General features: G+C 34.1%; 1 protein-coding gene across 1 annotated transcript in view; it reads right to left on the bottom strand.

The window, feature by feature from the left end:
* LOC111043947 (retinal homeobox protein Rx1) overlaps positions 1-8806 on the bottom strand; it is a 28242-nt gene extending 19436 nt beyond the window's left edge. The window contains exon 1 of the mRNA XM_022328989.2: positions 8569-8806. Coding sequence (XP_022184681.2) covers positions 8569-8647 — 79 coding nt within the window. The 5' untranslated portion in view covers positions 8648-8806. The remainder of the gene's footprint in view (positions 1-8568) is intronic.
* Positions 8807-21557: the final 12751 nt, after the last annotated feature.

The following is a 21557-nucleotide window of genomic DNA, read 5'->3' as shown; positions in this document are numbered from 1 at the left end:
GAATAAATTAATCTTCAATGAAAACAGTATAGAGTAGTAACAGTATAATAATGTGGCTATCAGTTATGCGAGGTGAGAATTTTGAATCAATGCGATCGATCGAATTTAAGATAAAACAAAAATAGACTTAGAAGTTAATCAAATTGGATTGGAAATAGATTGCTGATAGATTGGAAATGGATACAACGGTGAATAAATTACATTCATTGTAATGTATTTATTGTGTAGGTGAGTAGTGTAGATGAGAGAGTGTAATAGAAACAAGAGAGACTGAAAAGGAGAAGAAGAGTATATTGTATTTATTCAACTTGTTTATATTTATTTATTTGAATCCAATGACTTTCCAATTTTTCAAGCGTTTAAGGAATAGAGAGATTGAATCTGATCTAAGCGAATAACATGTAGTTGACTTGTAGAGGGTGTGTTCAACTATATGACCAGCTTCGAGCGAAATATTGAATTAGAAGAAGCACCCCCAAGATATAAATTGATGCTACAAGCTACAAGAGTTGAATTTTTTCTTTAGATTCTTGATATTCATAGAGGATTGAGAATGATGAGCTTCACGTTCATTCACTTATCTTTTTTTTCATGAAAATGAAAATGATATTCTTATCTCTTGAAAATGAAAACCAAATTTATTCATTGATATTTGAAGATATTAAAAGTGAATAGAAAGAGAGTGTCTCAATGCTGTGAGATTTCACATTTGTCTAATTACATGAAAAGTTTTGATCAATTGGGTTTTAGAGGTAGAAAAAAAGGTTATGGAGTTTAGGTGTTAGCTGTTGCATTGAAATATTTTAATATTATTTGGAATATGTTAATAATTTCATATAATGAACACAAACAACAAAATGTTGTAATACTCCCACTAAGAAACCCAATAAATGAAACATTTTAGTTTGATAGTCAAGAGAACCAGAGTGAGATTGATAGGTTCCAATTGCATGGTACAAATTATGATTATATTTCCATTTTCCAAGTTCCAATGATAGTCAATCTTATCATGATATCATGTTGCAATCAAGTATTCTCATTTTTTGCTAGTTGAACGGAAAACTTCATCAACTTGATTCCAAAATTTAGAGCTCGAGATCCTTGTAGCAATAGGTTAATGAATATTATAGATTAATCCACAATTTTGTCAAGTACCATGTGGTACGTATCTATTCTTGGTGAGTGCTACTTAGTGAAAAAGCACTTAGTAAAGTATAGCTGCTAATGATAATGAATAAGTTACTACCTATAGTAAATAGTTTTTAATAAGATCTCACTTGGCGCATGCAAGTTCCAATGTGATTGTTATTTTGTATAGAGAATAGAGTAGCCTATAGAGAACAGTACAGCAATTGTTATTTTGGAATTGAATAGTTTCTGGAATCAAACAAACCACCTATACTCTTCGAATTTCAAATAAAATTTCACCTGGAGCGTTTTCTCCATCATCGCAGTGCATTCAATTTATTCAAAGTTTATACAAAATAATTTGGCAATGAACTACGCTCTGTATCATCATTATTAATGAACAACAAACTATTGGGATTAGTCATTCTTATTATTCAGTAATTAATAACGGTCACATTGGCGATAACATCTTCAATGTTCATTCAAGAATCTAGGAAATCAATGGATATTGTTATCTCGCTTCCAGATAATCTTCCAATAATGTGATTAAATTTAGCATTACTCGGAATCATGGAAGATTGGGTGGTGGACTAATTAGATGCTAATGAACATTATAAGGAAATTGTAAGTGAATGATTAAGATCTATGAGTCTTCTTCCACAGCCAAATATTTTTATTCTAATACAGCAGTGTTGTTTCCAATGGAATTTTTCTACATTGATAATTAATTCATTGATGAAAAGTTGAATTTATTGAGAATTGACTTCAGCTTCTTGTTGTTGTACTAAGATTCCATTCAGATCATTCTGCAATTAATCTTTTCCAATCAATTAAGAGTCGCGATGAATAAAAGCAATTCACATTTTACAATGCTACCAACATCGAATTGAAAAGAATATTGAATTTTGTGAGGAAAAACATCAACAGTGATGTATCATTGCAGTTTTATCCAGAGGTCCTCCAATTTCAATTATTGTAATTATTATCAATTACAAACCCAGATAAGGTTTGGCATAATATTATCTCGTCACTTATCTTTCCTCATTTACAACAAAAGTCAATAACTTTGAAAAAATACTATTCACTATGGAAATCTCTGAACTCTCGCTTCAATTTCTCTAGAAGTTTTGAATTATAGAGATAAATTATATCATCCCTGGATCACAATATATAAATCGTGTATTTAATCGAACAATTACATTCTGGTAGCATCTACGTACTTAAAGAATAACTCAATGTCTTTTTGGTAGAAGTTGAAATAGTTATTTGTGCAACTAGTGCGCAAAGTGACAGTTTGCTGCACCGAAAGAAACGTTTACGCACGAGCCGTAGGCGAGGGCGGAATGGTTTCTTGAGTGAAGCAGAGGAACTTTGCGCACATATTTCACATTAAATTTTTCCTACAGTTACCATTGAATATGAGAAGTGGTTGATTATGGGTAAAATTATGGCTGAAATCCATCAAATGTTTGTCTGTATAATTTTGTTATTAATAACAACTTAAATTTATTTTAAACTTGATAATCCAATTGAAAATTAATAATCGATAATTTATTCAAATTAAAAATTGAATGAATCCAATTAATTTGAATAATTTTAAGTAAATCTTAATTTCTAAATAATTTTTCAACCAATCAATTTATGAATGAAAAAAATATTATTTGAAATAATGAATAATTAATAATATTCAAAATGTATAATTTAATGAGTTCTCATTTTTATTTATTTGAAGATCAGAAAAAATATAAATAGAACAAATTCGCATTTAAAATACACGCCAACAAAGTCAACAGCTGATTGGGATGGCTGCAAGAGAATACGCAAAGTATTAAGAGTACGCAAAGTGATAATTTGCGCACTAGAGCGGAAAAGTGATTCTTTGCCTTCTGTAATCAGTGCAGGAATGGCCACTTTTCAAAGTAACTGTAGGAAAAGATATATTTCCTACTCTACAGGGCCACTATTCTTTTATCCCCAACGTAGACTGAACTCATTAGCTCGAAAGATGAAGGTTCAGAGTAGGCTATACTAGGAAAATTGCAGCAATACCAAAGTGGCGTACAAATGTTGATAAATCTCGCCATTTACCAGGAATACACTTATCCTCAGCGATATCTCTTTTTAGAATCAAAATTACATTGGTTAGCAATATTATAATGATAATGAGCTCTAAATTGTGGAATTATGTGTTTGAAGTCAATCAAAAATACGAATAAGTCGATTTAATAAAATATGTATTGTCGCGTAGACTAGATTCTGTAATATTCTGTCGAGGAAAGCAATCATCTTATTCTATCGCTAATAAGAAACGTTGTATTAGAATAACGTAGCAATTTGGAGCGATTGACGATAATTAAGTAAGCAATCTACATCTATTTTTTCAAGAAGTGAGCTCTCTGGTGGAGCCTATCCCCACTGACAGGTAGCCTATTATGCCTAATTTTGTAAGTATTATTTCCTAAGCAGGTCGATATTATCGACATAATAAGTAGTGGACTTAGCAGTGTTTATAGACCCCAGTTCAGCTAATAAATTATTCAAGATGTTCTACTGTGAATCATATTTCCAAAATAATATCGAGTACAGAAATGTTTGTAGTTAGTACTGGTATAATATATACTTGAACAGCTTTATAAAGTCGTTTATTGACGTTATAACGTTGTTCTCTTTGTTATTTTGTGTTAATGTTTTTCTAGTTTTCAAGGAATGTTGTGAATACATATAAATATATATTGAATGGCATTATTACTGCAAACTGAGTCTTCATTCTAATCTAAGGTGAGTTTTCAACTCTAGATTGTGCAATCAAAATTATATTTCGAATTATGAATATTAATTATACATGATACGATACATAACAATAATAAGGTGTTAGATTATCGTAGGGAATATCTTGAAGGGTCTTTCCTCAAGAGCATATCTCTTAAGTGTTTTTTCTACAACGAAAGAAATAGGCGACGAAAACTCAAAATGGATAATTAGACAAGCCAACCATGTGTTGTATAACAGATCCTATATCTATTAACATTCAGAAGCATTATAAAATTAGAATATCGTGCGATAGTTTCACCAATAGATTCAGGCCACTAAATATACTGATTCCTATTCTAGCATGGGGAATCCCATAACATATCACACCCTGGGGGGTTAGCGCAATTCAGGAACAATGAAATTAAATGATCATTATCAGTTAATAAATTTACACACAATTAGAATGTTCCCACGCGATCAATACAGTCAGTAATGCACTTATAAAGTGAGAGTGAACATGGTTTACATGCAGAACGCTACAGGGTATATATTTTGGGAGAATTGCAGATTCTCATGGATGACTTGAGTTATACACTCAGAATACTAATCAAGTTAGTCACGTAGACTATTTCAAAATATGGCATGATTGGTCATATCTAGGCTATATATTTCCATCAACATATTTCCACCATATATCCGTAACAAAAAGCGTTCAATTCGGACGAGAAACTTAAAGATTCATGCAACTTATTTTTCAATTGAATTGAAGGGTACAGTTGAACTTTTCACACATTCCTGATAAAATACTGGAATGGATGACAAGCTGAATTGAGTTTTGTGAAAAATCAGATACATCATCATTGATGAATCACATGTATAAAAATGATAAGAGCTGTGAGAACAGTGAATATGAGATGTGAGTTCATTGGACTTGTTATCATTGATTGAAGTCTCCAAGTTTATCTATGATATTTGGGAGTATCATGCATTCAATACAACACAAAGTATATATTACTAAAAAGAATCAATTTAGCTGTTGGAAATCATGGAATGTTACGTGACTTCAATTCAAGACTAGCAGGTAACCCGTGCTCCGCAAGGGTCTGTTCAAGCACAAATAAATTGAATTAAGTTTTATGGTTCCATGCTGATATTGAAAGTATCAACAATGGAGAATCCTTCTGAGATGAACTTTCATCTTTGATAAACTTTGTACTGTATCACAAATCAAATTCATTTGTTTCATATTTATTAGAATTATGATAACTTGATAAACAAAAAAATAATAGACCGATAACCATCCTTGGTAATTTGAGAATCTTTATGCAAAATTCCAAGTTCATCAGTTTTGTAGTTCAGATGTGAAGATGCGTCTCGTGTTTTACCTATCCCTTATATTATCTATAAGCCAATTCTTTCCTTTATAATATTATAGATAATATAAAAATATACAAGTGCACATTCCAATTGGGATTGTATCTTTATCAATTTCTTATTGTTCTGCTATCGTTTTCTATTGCCTTATCAATGATTTCTTTGATACTTTGTAGTCACCATCAAACTTATCTGGAATGAATTGTCAAATGTTTGCGTCCAATTCAATTAGGGTACAGACTATAGACGATATTATTTGTCGACCTGAAAACATATCTTCAGCAGCTTTGTAATGCTTTAGAGATGCATCTGATAAATTTAGAGAATCGGTACTCGAAGTTAGGTACACAACCCTTCGTGAATAGGAAGGGTACTCAACCCTTCGTAATCGCCTCTCTCTGTCTCACAAAACAGGGTTGAGGGCAATTTGTGAGCCAGGATCTTGTTTGAGATACTATCACCGCCCCATTACTGACATCTGACAATCCAGAGTCTTTCAATAAGGCACCACTCAGTTTAGATAAACTAAACAGATAGTATTTTTCACAAGCTGCTTAATAGAGTGTCAGTCAGCTTTGAGCTGCTATGTAGAATCTGATATCACGAATCATCATTTAAATAGGATTGCCTGATAGATGTTACGGATGGAATTCTAATAAGAGTGGGATTTAAGTCGATCTATGAGGCTTGAATGAGTTTGAAAAATGAGATCAAGTATGGCTTGCAAGGATATTTTCACAGTAGATAATGGATTCTACAGAGTTCTCCAACAGCTTCACTCTGGTAACTTGGTATATTACCAGGGTAACCAAAGTCGTATAAACTAATAGTTCTATAAACAGTAGACCTCACGCAGTTTCCTCATCCACAAGTATCTGGTGTCACCTGTTCACCGGCTTCCCCAGACATCTGTGTAATGCATGCAATGAATAATCCACTTGTCAGCTGAATTATTATGAATGATTCTATAGTCTGATTTAATCCTATCCTCAAAGTAGATGATATAATATATATAGTGATATCGGAGTATGGAGGAAATTCCTTTCCTTTCATATTATCCTTGGAATGCAAAATTTCAAAAGAACTTGTGTGTGCATCGACGCACAGTTAAGAAAGGAATATTCCTGCCAAATCTCATAGAATTCTATCATCGCGTTTAGCCGTAAATGCGATACATACATGCATACAGACAGACGGAAGAAAATCCGAGTTAAAACATAGAACTGCGTTCGGTCAATAAGCAAGGAATAATTCTGTTGTTCACTTAAAAACTCTTGGATTATACGGCAGCTTTATCTACAGAATCACATTTACTAAAAGGTAGAATTGAATGTTCAGAAGTATACTTAACAGTATTACATGAAAAAATAATCAACTATACGAAACTACTGATCATGAACAGTAATTTTCATTGGGTAGTGTTTTTTCTAGATACGGTACACGAAAAAACTATTGTATAGTACATGGTCATCCCGATAACTGGTTAACGGTAAAATATGAAATATGTTCTCTTTATTTCAATGATCGAACAGTACTCCATTGTAGACTACTCATAGCAGATGACTATTAGAATACAATATTTTCATCTTGTCTTCTTTTCAATTCTTCAATTTATTCTTTTTCAGTTCCTTTGTTCCCAAGATTTCGGAACAGAGATCGTATTCAATACAGAATTTGGGATAAGGTAATCTTGGAATGCTTCAAATAATTGGCTTTCCTCTATGAAAATTTCCCACTAAAGTTCGATTTGACGCTCTCATTCAGCGTTTCAAAATGTTTTTTCGCATTAAAACCAAGCTTCCAATGAGGAATTTAGGTTAAGTACGACACGTATTTCTTATAACTGTACAGCATAGTAAGCTTTTCAAATTTGCTTGTACAATAATTTATTTTAATTACTGGAGAAGCGAAAACTAAGCTAATATTTTGATCCCACTTTAATCTTTGATCTTTATGATAAGAGAATCAATTATAAAACTATCAATCTACACTACATCTAATTGTGTTTATTGGTTGAATAAGAACTTATTAGTTTCATCTCTTCAAACTGGACAACAATTCAACGGTTGTCAAAGCCGATTCATTTATTCTACTTCATTTTTAAACTTGTATTGGAAGTAAATAACTGAACGGCGGGAACTTTCTCGATCAGTATATTTTCCCAAATATAAATTGTTTGCAGTAAAGTTATCCCTTCTCAGACGAGGTTACAGAAACCTGAATCAACTTTCAACTATCTTTAATCAGCTCTACCAATTCGAAGCAGTGAGCATTATGCTGCTCCTGAAGATGATCTTGATAAAAATTATCTTGATTGGTACGTACTGATATCGGGTTATAATGAGATAATTAACAGAATCACCCAAATAGAAACGAATGCTTACATACTAACAGCAGGCATTTTGATATTCATTGGCTGCAATATTCTTTGTGAAATACACTATTATTGAAAAAGCATTTATCAGTTATCAAGCTCTATCATCATAGGCGTATGATAATCGATGATTATTAGACAAACATCTGCTTCTTGGAGAAATAAATTACCAGAAGAAGTATTACACAAGAGTTGTTAGAATTCTTAACGCTGAATGATACTTGCACATTATTTCAGTAAGCAAACTATATAGATCACTTTACACCTCATCTCAAATCTCTAGAATTATCTTAGACTTTATCTCAGAATCGTTACTCAGGAATATTATCATCAGAGTTCTCTTAGGATTGATATTAATTCATATCTCAAGCTCTCAAATACATTGCCGCGATTAATAGTCTACATACACGTCAATCTAGAAACAAAAATCTCATCTGAATCTTCATCTTAATAGTTACCCCATGACTTCAATAATCAAGTGATAAGAGCAGTGATGAGAACGTCTTATCATAAGCGTCAGGTCACAGATCAATAATATAAAATAATAAAAATCATTAGTTTGAGATGATCAATCAAGAGAAAATCTGGTTTTGTCAGGATCAACTGATAATCTGAATTGTTATCTGCATGCTTATCAGAATCCTAATTCTACACCAATTTAATAATCAAACATTTATCAGTACATCTTATCGTCAGTCCTCAGAATAATCATGAATCTGAGAATATTAATCAAGGAAAAATCAGTTTGGAGTATCAAAATAAACTATTTAAACAACTAAAAAATATTGTTCTCTGAATTGTATCGTACCACATTTCAATAATCAAACAGTAATAACGAACTTCTTATATAATAAACGAGTAGTCCAAAGAATGGTCATCAGTTTGAAAATATTGATCAATAAAAGATTAATGTGTCAAAATGAAGTGATTAAACAACTCACCGGAATGCAAATTATGTCGAGGAGTGCCGAGGATTTGATCAATGGTGTACAGAGCCCGCGGTCGGTTGCGGTCCATCATGGTGTAGGAATCAATCTTGTGGTTGTTGTAACTGTTTTAAATGAATATAAGTAGAAGTATAGTCCCTGGAAAATTCGTGATAACTTTAACACACAATATTCCACTGAAGCTGTCTGTTTGGAGATGCGATCAGTTACGCAGCCGGTGACGGTATGAAACAGTTGGCCAACTCTCATCTGCGATCAACCCCTCGAAAGTTTGGTGCGGCCACCCCTTGCACTGCGCATGCGCAGGACGGACCAATCACAGGACAGCTGCTTGCCGCGCTTATCAAATTACTCGCCGCCAAATACCAATCAAACACAAATCACGTCCACGCCTTCCACCACAACTCACTCACCTTATTTATCGCTCACTTCTCCTTGTCGTTATTTTTCTTCTTCTTCTTCTTCTTCTTCTTCTTCATCCTCCTCTTCTTATTATGTTCTATTCTTCTTCTCCTTCTTTCTCCTACTCTTCTTCTTTCTCCAATGTCTCAGTTTCAGCTCAATAGAGTTAATGTCAATAGGAGTCCTGCTTCGTTTGTAAATCTTTCTCGGTTCCCTTCATTAGTTCCAACCAATACTGTACTCTCTTTCCAATTTCTTTCCATTAGTTGTTCTCGCTTCGAATCTTTGTGAGAATCTTCTCCTTATTCTCATTCTTCCTGTTCCTCTCTATTTCCATATACACTAAAGTTGAGTGGTAGAGAGGACTTATAAGTCCTAACTCCGCCTGATGGACAATTTTCTCATTTTCATTTTCATAATTTCAGTTCCTCCTTCTCATTCTTCTTTCACTTTATCTTCGTCATTGTAATCTGTGATTATTAATTTTATTTGTGATTATAATATTTATATTGTAATCTGCATGAATAAAGATCAATCATCAATAACATATTACTCCTTTGAAACTTCGTCTTTTCCTATTTTTTATTCTCTTCACACTTTTCCCCAGTTTCTTTTATATTATTTGTCACCTTACTCTTTTCCACGTTTGTTCTGTCCTCTTCATCTATTCATCCTTTTTCACTTTCTTGTTATTTCTTCAAGGACCATTCACTTGAATAGTGAGGAAGGTGAACAAGCGTTTGTATGTTGCTAAACATTCTCATTCAATTTTTATTTTTTATCAATCAACAAAATTGTGTAATATGAAGATGAAGATGAACATGAAAGATGAGATCTCTTTTTGCAGACAAACTACAGCTCTAAATAGAAATGATAACAGTGAATGATTGATTATATAAGCGATGAGGTGTCTTGCTGAATTAGATTCATGCTTGTTTGTTCGGAGTAGCCTAAGTTTAAACTACAAGAAAACTAGAATAAATATCACTTCCAGTAGAGAGTATAAGGGTTTTGGGATGAACTTGAATACTCAAAGCAGAGTTGAAACTATTCCGGGAAGGGAAGCAAGCGGTGTAACGATTGGGACTCTTCGGTTCCAGGTTCCAGGCTATGTACCTACTATGTATACTAACACCCTGCAAAAATTCAGCTAATTTGTTGCTCATAAATGTCTCTATTGACTAGGCCAATAAACAGACAGCACTGACTCAACAGACAAGTGACGCACTAAAATAGTTCGCAAAGATTCGCAAAACTCGTCCACAATCCCTACGGAAGCGACTGTAACAAAATGACATGTCAAGATGATCCGAGACCAACAAGGAATTGAAAATGTTTGATGGAAGGATGAATACATGGCAGGACTCTGATGACCTGAAGTTTCACAATTAGCTATAAATTGTTCAAAACTGGAACGGTGAGGCACTGCAGGAATGTACACATTCAGTTGAGAAAGGAAAAGCATTGAACTCTATCATTGAATACATTGAACATGAACAATGAGCATACTTAATCATGTCTCAATTTCAATGATTTCATATTGACCATAATATCTGAACTGTGAAGTGGTAAAGTCAAACGGACATAATCATTAACTTTTCAAAATTCAAATATCTCAAAAATCTTGAGCACATTCCAAAGGAAGTATCAGCCAATAATGGGTAATATGGGTTCCAGGAAGCCACATTCCAGAACGCTACGGATAAGTTTCGTGAACGGATAAGCAGAAAGTCCGTATGCTGTTGAAATGTAAACACTTTCTGATGATAAGCCCAAGCTGCTGATATGTCTTATTATTGACAACCCTTTCAACATGGAGAGGAAAATTATTGTGCTTGTTATTATCAAACACTTCCAAGTCCTTGAAATTATTAACTTGTTTAATAAACATACCATTAATATGGTAGAGAGCATTGTTCAATATAAATGTACCTCTGACGGGTGATCTTCATAACATTGCCCTTTCCCACATTCACATCCAACTGATTAGCATCAAACCACCACACAGACTATCAACTGCACTCAATCATCACAATCATCATCATTACTTTTTCTTCTGAGAAGCTTCAAATCATCAGCGTACAGTGGAACATTAGAGTGAGCTATTTCATTGGGCAAATCAATGATAAATAACAAGAGAACCAATTGTCACAAATTCGATCCCTAAGGAACTCTGAAGTACTTTATTTACATAGCATCTGTACATATAATACTGCCTTCTTATTTACCTCTTTTCTGTATAGGGCTACTTGTAATATAAATAGAAATATAATAGCATCAATGTTGAAACATGTTGTGATAAAATAATTCAAAAAGGGTACTGAGATTTTTATTTTTCTTTCTATTTATAATACTAACTTCTCCTAAAAAAGTGAGTTTCAAAAAAGAATATTGCTTGAATATAGTTTTTTAACCCGCAAAATACCCATAATCAATTATTATCCCCATAATACCAAGTTTGGAGGTTCTGTATTTTCACTTCATAGACTTATAGTCTGCTGGAGAGTGGCACGTTTTGAAATCTATTTAAATAAAAATCGAGCCTCAAATTTTGACTTTCAATAACTTTTGTATGTGTGCACCGAATTTGATGATTTTTTCTTAGTTTTGTTCGTTATGTTCAGGACCAGGTTTATGGCCTATGGAATTTATAATCCGACTTCAGGACTCTTTCCTACGGTCCTTCAAAGTTTGCATGTAATCCTTATGGGAGAAAATTTGTGAACTGGCCACATATCTATATAAATAAGAATGCACCGAATTTGATGATTTTTTCTTAGTTTTGTTCGTTATGTTCAGGACCAGGTTTATGGCCTATGGAATTTATAATCCGACTCCAGGACTCGTTCCTACGGTCCTTCAAAGTTTGCATGTAATCCTGATGGGAGAAGATTTGTGAACTGGCCACACATAAAATTATATAAAAGAGAATCGAGCCTCAAATTTTGACTTTCAATAACTTTTTTATGTGTGCACCGAATTTGATGATTTTTTCTTAGTTTTGTTCGTTATGTTCAGGACCAGGTTTATGGCCTATGGAATTTATAATCCGACTCCAGGACTCGTTTCTACGGTCCTTCAAAGTTTGCATGTAATCCTTATGGGAGAAAATTTGTGAACTGGCCACATATCTATATAAATAAGAATCGAGTTTCAAATTTTGACTTTCAATAACTTTTTATGTATGCACCGAATTTGATGATTTTTTCTTAGTTTTGTTCGTTATATTCAGGACCAGGTTTATGGCCTATGAAATTTATAATCCGACTTCAGGACTCTTTCCTACGGTCCTTTAAAGTTTGCATGTAATCCTTATGGGAAAACATTTGTGAACTGGCCACACACAGAAATAATAATCAGCTGTTATAATCATTGCGTCATACAACAGACGTCGGTAGATATGTTTTTCAATGATTAACAAAAATTTAATTCTTAATAATAGTCCAGTCACTTTGCAGTCATTGGTGCATGCAATTTATATTGTAGTTCTGATTTTTTAATATATTATTTGGGTACATAAGAGAAGTCCAGAACCAATTTCTTCATGCAAAATTTTCTTGTGCTAGATACAGGATGGCCCAAAAACCTCGTATTCTCGGCTCATTTTCCAGTTTTCAGCTATTTCTGCCAAATCTCGTGATCGGACAGAAAAATTAGCTCTCGCCTTTTTTTAGATTATAAAATTGTGAATAAAATGAGATCATTCGGAACTCTCTATCTCACATGAGTACTGAGTTATGATTTTTCAAAAATGAGTGAAATTTGAAGAAAAAATCAATTCTGATGAATTTTAGTTTTTGATCAACAACATCTTCCGATTGTTACCATTTAGATGTAAAATTCAAAATTCCTCTGTGCGTATTTTTGTGCTCTACAATTTGAGATCAGGTAGAGCGCTCTATCTCATATAGATTTCCAGGAACACCTGACAACAATGCTCCTTGTATTGTGAAAAACACCTAATTTTCAGCTTCAACCATCATCACCAACTACATTGTCCTCACATTGATATTTCGAACAACGAAATGAGTTTATGAGATTATGTTCTATGAGAATCACCCTTTAGATGCACTTCATTTCAGTATTTCCTAGTGAAGAGGCGCGCTTAAGGACACCTCAAGGATCAAAATTTCAAACAGTTATAACTTTTGTCTCAATGCTCAGATTTCATCGTACTACATTCTTCTCGGCTCGACAAGGCGGTCTTATTAGAAAACGGAATTATTAGAAAACTAACCTCATTTAGTCAACATGTTTTCAAAATATGTCAAAGGAGCACAGCCTCATAAATTATTTACCTTTCAATAAGACGAGAAGAATGTTCTTTATTTTTCATATTTGAATTTATAAAATATCTTGAAGATGTTGAATTAGAAAATATTGAAAGACAACATGCAATAAAATAAATAAATTGAAGTTGTGTTTACTCACCGGTTTAAAGTAGTTGAATTGTGGTTATAAGCAGACAATCACCTGTCAAGCGCTTATCTTTGTACCGTTATTATCAAAATTAGCCTCCCTGCTATTGCTTTATTTTCTTTCGTAGAATTAAAATTTATTTATTGTAATTATTTTTTATTTCCTCGAACTTCACATCACTGTATCACATGTCTTGTGCCAATGTTATTGTAGGTCAGTGATTCTTGTAATCACCATGTGAATGTGATGTCTGATAAGGGAGAAGCTAGCCTCATACGGTATGTTTTAGTGATAAGAGGTTCGACTTTTGTTTGTATTAAAAAATATCCCTGTTTCAAATTTATGTAAATTACTGATTTTGAATCACTACATCTGGGAACTACTTTCTTCATTTGCAAACGTCATTGTGATGAAAGCCATTTTGAATTGAATCAACCTATCAGAAGCCCGGATAAATTTATTCAAGGGTGTATGAACTTGAGTATTTTCAAGAATAACCACTTCCCAGATGATCATCTAGCGGTAAACAACCATAGTTGAATGTTCCCCGTTTAATTGTTTTAAATGTTAAAGTAAATGTCCCAAATAATTGTAAATCAGCACCAAGTATCGTCTCTTATATATTTTTTGATTAATTACGGAGTGAAGTGGAATATAAAAAATTAAAACGTCACCGAACTTAGCCGCCGACACCCTGCCTGTGCCACACCGTGAGCGATCCATATCCGAGGTCCAGTCAATTTTTATCCGAAGGCATCGAGTGAGTAGTTTCTTTTCATCATTTTGTATTGGGCCCAATGCACAGTGCAGTGCATCGATAAAATATAACAAAGCGCTAACGACGAATTATTTGAAACTAAGAGTCTCCAACAATACATGACATTTGTATTAATTGTAATCTCATTCCTTGCTTTCCACGCCAGCCCCCTGAGTCTCAGTCGCTCAAGGCTAGTAATTAACTTATTTTTCAAATATTATCAAATCTCTTCAATTCAATATCTGGACTTTGTTCAATCGAATATCCTGCTAAAAACTTTAAATATAGTAACTCTTCACATTATCATCACAGTGTTGAATGTGTTGTACACATTAGACTGTGATTTTTTTATAAAGTGTGGATTTTTTATGCGCATTATATTTGCAATTCATTATCAACTTATAGCAATTCATTTTATCCGTGTTTGGTAAACTCACAAGGTATAGTTATAAGTCGAGCAAAGGCCTCCCTGAACTATATTCTTGGCTGTGGGAGTCAGCCGGAAGTGTTGAGCTTATTGATATATTCGCAAACGCCACGTTACACCACATTCCATCATTTGTGATTGGATATTATCTTTATATTTTTATTAAGTTCTATGAAGACGGTGTAATCGAGTCGAAAGGAGAGAATAACCACCTCCCAGACCGATTACTCCGGACTCATTCCACTCTTTCTTTGCATTGGCCTTCCTGCTCCCGGGCGGAGGTGAACCTCAAACAACGTGGAGATCATTACAAGAGGTAACCCCCCAGGAAGCCCATTACAAATCATAGAGAAACAATAGCGTAAGATTCTCTCACGCTATTGATTCTCTATGGTTCAACGCAATGCCCGATTCAGTGTGTGTGAGTTCTTCCACAACCAATAAGCAAGAAGCAACTGGATGCAAAATGCTGCATTGCGCCTCCTCAGGTGTGCATCCAAGTATTTGGCGGTACGAAGTTCGCCGGGCCAGCTATTTCTTATTGAATTATGTCCAAATAAATTAGCAGACAACCTTGAAGGATGATTTTATTATATCATTTCTTTACGTCATGTGAAAATTGTTGTGTTATCTTGTCTGTTGTGTTACGATGATTACGAATGAGAAGAAGAAGAAGAAGAGGGGAGAAGTGGAATTAATAATTGGAAGGCAGTGGTGTCACGAGACTTGGATGACTACTATTATAATACCCAATATTAAGTTTCAACTTCTGGTTGGATTTGATAGTAGCAGTCGTACAGTGGAAGCGAAAAGAGAGCGAGAGAGAATGAGAAAGATCAAGAAAGAAAGAGAAAGTATGAGTGAGTGAGTGAGTAGAAGAATAAGAGGAGAGAGTTTTATAGATATAGGAAGATAGTATGTGTGATAGAGAGACTGTGGATGAGACGAGAGATAGAGAGAGAGTGAGAGAGAGTGCACAGCTGACGATTAAGAAGTAGGGGGAGTGAATGTGACTTGAGAATGACAATGAGCAATGAGGTAGGAGGGGGGAGGGAGGTTGTGAGATGATTGTGATAAGAAGCTGAGTAAACGAACGAGGGATATAGAATAGGAGGGGGGAAGTATCTTATGCAATCACTGGAGAGTGTCAACCCTAGAATTATTATTGCTAGCTCTGACTTATTCGTTGCGTCTTTGCCCCCCGGATTATCCGGTTGAATTTGAATCAGAGTAAGAGAAAGTGGAAGAGAGAGAATCCTCCCTCATGCAAATACATTACAATAGATAATTCCTTTCGAATTAAACTTGCAAGACTACTCTTCATATCGCGACGTCTTCGGATTCATCACCCTCTCTCTCAGTCTCTATTCCTCTTTCAACGGCTCGGCACATCTGCGATGTTATTATATTTGTCGAGTGTGCTGTGGCATGTGTATTAACACCCGAAATGTAATATGTAAGGGAAATGATGCGGCGATTAAGGAGAGGAGTAAATCTTGGAGCACTCTGTCTCTTTCTAAGCCCCATCTCACTTCTCAGCAACTCCAATTTGACGGGGATCGACTACTTCCGAAAACACATTACGAATCTTAAAGATCTCGACTTCATTCACTTGCCACCTCGTACAATATAAGTTACGAACTCAATATGATACTGTCTCTTCTATTCAAGCTATTCAGTACAGGTGGAACAGTTTCTGTTATTTTTTCTGTAGGGAATGACTATCTTACTTTCTGTAGCCTACTTGGACACTCAAACTGTTATACAGTAAGAAACAATTTTTGCACAGTTTAACAAATTGGGTTTTTGTTTGAAGTCCTGTAGTGATTACAGGACTAGGAAAGAATGAAAAATCGATACTTCATCGATATTTAGACAAATAGAACATGTATAATATTATACGATAGAACAGTTAATAACAATTGAACATTTCCATAGAGAAGGACATTTTCTTGAAAACCTACCTCAGTGGAGTTGCGAACGATTTCCATCAACGACCATGTAATAATGTAAATATCACATCACAATAACACGATGTAACATCACGATGGCAGCAGGTGGAGGACGAGCGATGGTGGGAGGACCGAACAAGATGGAGAGGCATTGTAAACACCCAGACCCGGCACTAGCTGGAACGGGACCCGGATATGTATGTATGTATGTATGTACATCACAATAAGAGCTACCTATTCGGGATAGATTTCATGGGCCGGTTTCTGAGTTCGGATTAAGCTAAGTTCTAGACTTTAAACAGCTGGAGTCAGAAAATTGTCTTTGCAAAACGGGACTCGTAGTCGCAGTTTTTACTTTCCTTGCCCTATTACCATAGGTAAGGAAAGTATTGCTTTCTTTATGGAATCTTATGAATTTCTTTATGAAATTCTTTATTGAAATATGGGCTTGAATACACTCAACAAAAAATTTTCCATTTTTTGACCGAATTTGACTTGTGATGCATGATTATGGACCGCCTTGACGAGCCGAGAAGAATGAAGTGTAGTACGATGAAATCTGAGCATTTTGTCGAAAGTTATAGGTGTTTGAAATTTTGATCCTTGAGCTGTCCTTAAGCGCGCCTCTCCACTAGGAAATACTGGAATGAAATGCATCTAACGAGTGATTTTCATAGAACATAATCTCATAGACTTATGCCATTGTGCGAAATATCAATGTGAGGACAATGTAGTTGGTGATGATGGTTGAAACTGTAAATCAGGTGTTTTTCACAATACAAGGAACATTGTTGTCAGGTGTACCTGGAAATCTATATGAGATGGAGCGCTCTACCTGATCTCAGATTGTAGAGCACAAGAATACGCACAGAGGGATTTCGAATTATACATCTAAATGGTAACAAACAGAAGATATTGTTGATCAAAAACTAAAATTCTTCGAAATTGATTTTTCCATCAAATTTCATTCATTTTTGAAAAATCATAACTCTGTACTCATTGGAGATAGAGAGTTCCAATTGATCTCATTTTATTCAGAATTGTATAATCTGATAAAAGTCGAGAGCAAATTTTTCTGTCCGATTACGAGATTTGGCAGAAATAGCTGAAAACTGGATAATGAGCCGAAAATACGAGGTTTTTGGGCCATGCTGTATCTAGCACAAGGAAATTTTGCATGAAGAAATTGGTTCTGGACTTCTCTTATGTACCCAAATAATATACTGAAAAACCAGAACAACAATAGAATTGCATGGATCAATGTACATAGTGACTGGACTATTAATACCAGTACACAATATTTATCACTGGGTGACGTGTTTATTACAGCTGGTAACTTTAGATGCTAAATCATATTATCACAATAATTATGATCTTGAATCATGATCATCTTTCCGTTCTTCGGAAGCCGTTCTTCGGCCGACAATTTCGAAAACATAGATCTGTAAAAATGGATTAATAAATTATTATTATTATTAGCCCCCCTATTAAAATTTCTGTTCAGAAACCATTCCCAATATTCACACAACATATCCCCAAAGTTTCTTGCCGTTATGTCATATAGTTTTAGGGAACAAACAAACGTACAAACAGACATACATTTTTATATACAGGTTGTTTCAAAAGTAGTGTCGAACATTTTAGGGTATTGTTCCTGGATGATAGGAGACTACAAATGTCCTATTTGAAGTGTCCAAAACTCAGCGGTTATCCTTATCTGCCATTTTGTCTTTTCACTTAGGAATTTTTATCTCAAGAACGGAATGATGTATTGATATGAAATTTGGCATGAATATTTATGCTATGAAGACTCAACTTTAAAAAAAAATATGTATGAAAATTTTCAAAATGGCGGCCATTTTAAATTTTTGATGGCAAATTTCACGAAAACCGTTCCGTTACAGAAAATTTACAACAGCTAAAAAGGTTGCAAATTCTATCAAGATTTTAAGGATACCTTATTTTTTAAGATTGTTCGGAGAATAACAGAGAAATTGATTCTTTTCGTAATTCAGGCATGACCACTTTTCACAATTATTTAAACATCAATATTAGATTTTTAATTTCAATTGTATTTAAGACTAGTAGGTAACCCGTGCTTCGCAAGGTTCTATTTAAAAACTGCAAAATGAAAACTTGACGTAATAAAAAATCGAAATTTGAAAATAGACCTATAACCATCATCGGTTAATGAAGAGTCTATATGCAAAATTTCAAATTAATCAGTTGAGTATATTTCATATTTCAGACGTGATGATGCGTCAAACATAATTCCCTATTCCCTACGTGTATAAGCCAGTTCTTTCCTTTATTATAGTATAGAAAACTGAAGAATACATAATACTTGGAAGCCTCACAGAATCATATTGATTTTTCCAATACATCAATAAATTTTAGTTCGATTAGGATCCTCCTCAATTTGAATCAGACAGCCTTTTGTTTTCCCAATTCCAAACAAAATACCTAAAATACTAGTTTCACTGGGAATTCGTGTCTGATAGTACATTATAACTGAAGAATATAAATTATTTCTTATTTTATTGTGATCTATTCATGTTTTTATCATGAAATTCAATTATAGGCCTACAGCATGAAGACTATGTCCAATTCATTTGTACTGGTGGCAAAATTTTACATTAAAAATAATTATTTGATAAAATCCAAGTTCAATAGTAATGAAAACAAATTCCTTCAAAAAATAATTGATAATAATACGTTTCGAGGGAAAAAATTAAGAACAAAAAAATGGGAAGTCTAGGGGATTCGAACCGAGGAATCATCGCTCCGTATGCAGGCCTTTCACCGCTGCGCTACATAGACGTTCTATGTAGTCTTATGACCTGCTCATAAATAGACACACTTTGGGCTATGAAACTTCATGTAGCCTACGGTAGCATAGATGAATTTGAACATTAATTCTGAAAAATCTAGAAGGAAAATTGAAATTTGGGCTTCCAGGTGCACGAGATTGATATTTTTAGAATCTATGTTCAAAATTTAGAGATCTAAATCATTCCCGTTTTTCCGGTATGCAATCCACAAGTTGACATGTTTTGATGCGAACAAACGAACACACGAACAAACACAACCCTACTCTCTCTTATTATATAGATGAAGCTATGAAACTCGGTTTGGCTCCATATGGCCATCCAGCTGATTTTACAATGTTTTCAGATGATTTTTTCTGTTCATGATCATGCATGCAGTACGAAAATAATTAATTTCTCGGTTATTCCCCGACCAATCTTAAGAAATAAGGTATCCTTGGAATCTTTACAAAATTTGCAAACTTTTTTGTCTTTTTTAAACTTTCTGTAAAGTGAACGGTTTTCGTTAAATTTGCCATCTAAAATTTAAAATGGCCATTTACATAGCCAATGGCCAATCTCTATTCACATAGAACATTTTAAATTTTATATTTTAAAGTTGAGTATTTATAGCATAAATATCCATGCCAATTTCAGATCAATACAATATTTCGTTCTTGTGACAAAAATTCCTAAGTGAAAAAACAAAATAGCAGCTATAGGCTAAGGATAACCGCTGAGTTTTGGACACTTCAAATACGACATTTGTAATCTCCTATCATCCAGGAGCAATGCCCTAAAATGCTCGGCACTACTTCTGAAACACTCTGTTATAGATTTTCATTCGGCTCAAACAAAAGCCTCTCTAAATGGAGGTAGAATGATAAGGTAACTTTCAGTTACGTTACTGCAACTTTCAATTCTGTGTTTTAACATTTTTTTTAATCACTTTCAAAAAGTTCATGTAGTATTTACTATTGTGTTTGAGACACTTCTGGCGCTATCATAGTTTCACCACTATTCTGTTCCACAGTCCTTTATCTTGCAGTCGTTAACTATATCTATAATAAAGTAAAGAGATGGCTTATACATGTAGGCTTACAGAATAGGAAAATTATGTTTGACGCATCATCAAGTCTGAATTACTGGACTAATTAACTTGAAATTTTGCATATAGATTCTTAATTAACCAAGGATAATAGGCCTATTTTCAATTCTTCAAAATTTCATTACGTCAAGTTTTCAGTTTGTCAAATTTTAAAATAAATCCTTGCGGAGCACGGGTTCCTGCTAGTTTGTTTATAAGTAGACTTGAGACGCGCGTACACTAGCGTCAGGTGATCAATTTTCATAACGGCAAGGAAAGCTGTGTGAGTGCGCCACACCAGATGTTTTATGACAGTAGTTTTTATTTTCTCATTTCTAAAATTGAAAACGTTTTTCCTTGACAAAATTAAACATTCCTTAATAATTTAAAATAGCTGAAACTTTACACTATTTTCTATTCATTCCATTTTGTGTTCAATTTTCTAGTTTTTTCGAAATTTAATTCAAACGTGACTATGACTACGACTATGCCCCGTTTCGGAAAGCCAATTTTCTGAATCAGTTTAATTCAAACGTGACTATGAATATTACCACGACTACGCCCAGTTCGGAAAGCCAAATTCCTGACTCAGTTTGTTTGAAGTCTAGAACTCAGCCAAATCCCGAGCTCGGAAACAGGCCCTTAAAGTTCACTTGATTTCCACTTTTTGATACAGCTTCTCGACCAATCACAATGCAGGACTACCCACGTACAATGCTGAAAAGAGGAACTGTAATCAGCTGTTCCAAACATTATCTATTCTAACCTATAAATTAATAATCTACTTCTTCATGTGCCGTCTCCGTGGCAGAGGTTGGCTATCATGATGACAATTTCTCTGCTTACAGCTGACTTGAAAAGCCCATTTGAGGTGCACTTGAACCAATCCCTTAAATTGCGCAACCAAGATATTCTTCTTCACCCCACTGACCTCCTATCTCTTGGAAATCAATTTGAAATCAATAATACCAGCATCTAATTCAAATATACCCAATCTATTCTTATTTATTTGATGTATTATTATTTGAAAAGCAAGAATATTAGTTAGAAAGGTTAAGCGAAGGGTTCCAATGTTAAAGAAGTCAACTGTCTTGGAGTATTATGTATCCACTGATTGTCAAAGCAGTGCTAT

This window comes from Nilaparvata lugens, chromosome 2 (genome assembly GCF_014356525.2).
Source record: "Nilaparvata lugens isolate BPH chromosome 2, ASM1435652v1, whole genome shotgun sequence".
Taxonomy (NCBI): domain Eukaryota; kingdom Metazoa; phylum Arthropoda; class Insecta; order Hemiptera; family Delphacidae; genus Nilaparvata; species Nilaparvata lugens.
This window is presented reverse-complemented; position numbering and strand designations above follow the sequence as displayed.